We start from the raw sequence: 3,370 nt of genomic DNA, 5'->3' as shown, positions 1-3,370 counted from the left end.
AAGGAGTCCACATCAACTTTTCAATGGTACCTATTTGACAAAAAATGCTTGAAGGATGATTTTGAATTTTGAAGTGTAACTTCACGGATGAATATGAGTAATTATTTACTTCAGAGACTATTTTAATTCTCGAGTGTAATTTCAAAAAGAGTAAAGTGTTGTTTTTGTCCCCAATGTTTGGGGTAAGTCCTGACATTGTCCCTAACGTTTCGTTCGTCCTATTTTTGTCCCCAACGTTCCAAAATTGATTCAATGTTACCCCACCGTTAATTCCACTCACGGAACACTAACGGAGATGCCTATGTGGATGCCTTTGTCCACTCTGGCAAGCTTTCCCCCTGGTGACCGTTACTGAGAATTTGGAAAAAAATAAAAATTTAATTTAAATTTAATTTAATTTGGCAAGCTTTCTCCTTCTCACCATCGCCGTCTCTGTTGCAGTTGATTGCTGAGTCATGGCTTTGCAGGGCTCCTAGGTGGTGAGTAGTAGCTTTGCTTCAGGTCGAAACAGCAGCCAAGGTCGTCGACGGAGAACAATTTGTTACTGTGGAGAGAGGCCAGTGCTTGCGACTTCATCAATGGCAAAAAATCCGGGACGGAGGTTTTGGGGTTGTGTTAACTATGGGGTAAGTGGAAAACTTTGCATCTGGATATGGCTGTTATTTGGTTTTCTGATTGGGATTCTCTTTTGGTTTTTGCCTAGATTGGAGAACAGTGTGGGTACTTTGTGTGGACAGAGTCGGAGCAAGAGCCACAAGTTGCTCGATTGAAAATAAGAATCATAGGCTTGAAGGGTAAAGTGACAACAGTTGATAGGATGTTGAGAATGGCAGTAGCAGTTGGTCTGGTTGGATGGACATGTGTTATAATTTTACTGTGTGAAAAATTTTCATCAACAAGAAATGGGAGGTTCTTTTTGCATTAAGGCTGTAGAACATAGTGGCTAGTGTAATGTGTTGGCAATGTGTTGTCTGTATTTTGGTGTGTAATGTAACCTGTTGATTGAATGAATTTGAATGAAAATTTGTTGTTATCCACTTTTATATGTTCAGTTTACATTCTCATGGTACAAACAGGGAGGTAACTATCAGCAGAAATCATTAAACGAAACAGTGAAACAGAGCCAATATAAAGCATTAACCTCAACCATATGGCATAGATAGGCAATAGTCAGAAACTTAAGATACATACATTCCTAAGTAGATGTCTTAGAACTGAAAATATAAGTTAACATAGATGCTAAACAGTTTGTTTGTAGTAGCAGCAGCAAAACCAAATTGAAATTAGTGAAACCAACAACCATAGTTCTTAGGCTGATACAAAAGATAAAATACAAAAGTTGTAACAAGTAAAACAAAGTCATTCCACATTCTTCCATACTCTTGGTGGTGTCCTGGCCATGAACTTGAGCTGAGACTGGGTCACCCTCTTCACTGGGCTTGGCAGAACCCTTGGAGTTGTTATTGATACTTGTAATTAAGTATCAACCAAAATAAAACACATGCACCTTCTATTGGTCAGACATGAAGGTGCAGGTCTTGATTTTGTCAAGTCCCAGGTCATCACATAGGTGCTGTAGAAACCATGTCCATGAGTCCTTAGTTTCAGCTTTCACAACTGTATATGCTATTGGCAGGATTTGATCGTTTGGGTCCCAACACATTGCAGTCAGGAGCCAACCTCCATAAGGTGTTTTCAGAAAACACCTGTCCAACCCAATCATTGGCCTACAAGCCATAAAACTCCTCCTACAAGCATCCAACATCACATAGATCCTCTCAAACCTGGGTCTTAAATCTACCCCTGACACTGGTCTCTCAGAAGCAAACTCAGGAGGCCTCTGAACTTTCAGATGCACTGATGACCCAGGGTTGGTCCTTAGTATCTCATGACAGTAGTCGTACAATCTTCTGTACTGCTCCACATATGTGCCCTCCAACTTATCCAGAGCAAACTGTCTGACCCTAGAGGCCTTAGATTTGGTCAACTCCACATTCCATTTTGTGTATGCTTTCCTCATTAATGTGGTTAACTTAATCTTGGGGTTCTCAGCAATTTTGTTCAAGAAAACCTTACTTAGCCACTTTGCATGCATGATTCTAATCTTCAATTCCCTAGAGCAATTGTGCTTGTTGTTGCAACTCTTCAACTGCCAACTTCGCTCATGCTTCATCTTTTCACACTATGCGTACCACTCACATCCCTCCACGCACTCCACTTTAACCCTTTTCAGATCACCTTTGTGAATCTCAAACCCCTGCTACTACTGACAGCATATGCAGTGGCACAGTCTTTGAACTCCTCCCTTGACACATACAAAGTTTCCACCTCCCAAGTGTATTCACTCATGTTCTTCAACTGCCTGTGTATGGTATACCTCTTTTCCGTGTCATCCTCATCATCACTAAATGGAGTATCTAGGAACTCCTCACTGTTATAACCTGTATCCTCATCACCAAATCCCCCTACAATTTTTTCCTTACCAAGATTTCGTGTAGCTGGTTGTGATGATTGACCATGAGACTGATTGGGTGTAGACTGTTTTTTCCCCTCTTCTGTGATGTTCACATCTACTAAGCCTTCAGCTCCCTCCCTGTCATCATCACTGTCACCAAAATCAAGACTACCAAGGCTGTGAGTTGATGCATTCCTAGCAATCGAATCAAAAGTCCATGAGCTTTCACTTTCCCTGGGTTCATAGTCATCATCTTCAGATGTCTCACTCCCCTCCTCCTCTTTTTCAACAGCATCATCACTTCAATAGGCCCATCAGTAGGTCCATCAGTAGGCCCATCAATAGCTGCCTTTGACCTAACACCAGGGCCATCATACACAATAATTGGGCCAGCCCAGCTTGATCACCTTCTTCAACAGGAGCAGTAATTTGCCCAGGTTGCACAACTTCTCCCACCTCACTTGTCTTGTGCACAACATAAACCTCAACCATGTCATCCTTTACCCCAATTCTTGCCATATCCATTGCATCTTTGTTGGTTTTAAGCATGGTCAATCCTTCCTCTAACCCAGCATTCACACCTTTATACCACATCACAGCAATATCCTTCTTCAAATACCCATGTCTACTCACTATTTCATACACCTCAATCAAACTCCATTCATCCTCATCACAGTAGTCTATAATGGACGTCTCCCCACCCAAATACCTAACAGTACCTCCTTCAAGCCAAAACATCCACTGGTGATAAATTTTAACACTAAAATGACTCATCTCTTCCGCTACTATTCCTATTACACAAACCATAAAACAACGATAATCAATGTTCTTGCTACATAGGTTCAAAAGATTCTACTTAAATCAAAAACCCCAAACCCTAAAAACAGTAACATTGCAATCGCAGAAATCCTATGC

General features: G+C 41.1%; 1 protein-coding gene across 1 annotated transcript; it reads right to left on the bottom strand.

Annotated features, from left to right (window-relative positions):
- Positions 1 to 1,510: 1,510 nt before the first annotated feature.
- Positions 1,511 to 2,173, bottom strand: LOC140175701 (uncharacterized). The gene has a single exon (XM_072204238.1). The coding sequence runs from the start codon at positions 2,171 to 2,173 to the stop codon at positions 1,511 to 1,513; it is 663 nt and encodes a 220-aa protein (XP_072060339.1).
- Between the last annotated feature and the right edge of the window lie 1,197 nt (positions 2,174 to 3,370).

The sequence above is a fragment of the Arachis hypogaea genome, chromosome 10 (assembly GCF_003086295.3).
Source record: "Arachis hypogaea cultivar Tifrunner chromosome 10, arahy.Tifrunner.gnm2.J5K5, whole genome shotgun sequence".
NCBI classification, from domain to species: domain Eukaryota; kingdom Viridiplantae; phylum Streptophyta; class Magnoliopsida; order Fabales; family Fabaceae; genus Arachis; species Arachis hypogaea.
This window is presented reverse-complemented; position numbering and strand designations above follow the sequence as displayed.

Coding starts and splice junctions, on each gene's coding strand:
- LOC140175701 (XM_072204238.1), bottom strand. CDS start 2,173: ATGAAGCATGAGCGAAGTTGGCAGTTGAAGAGTTGCAACAACAAGCAC.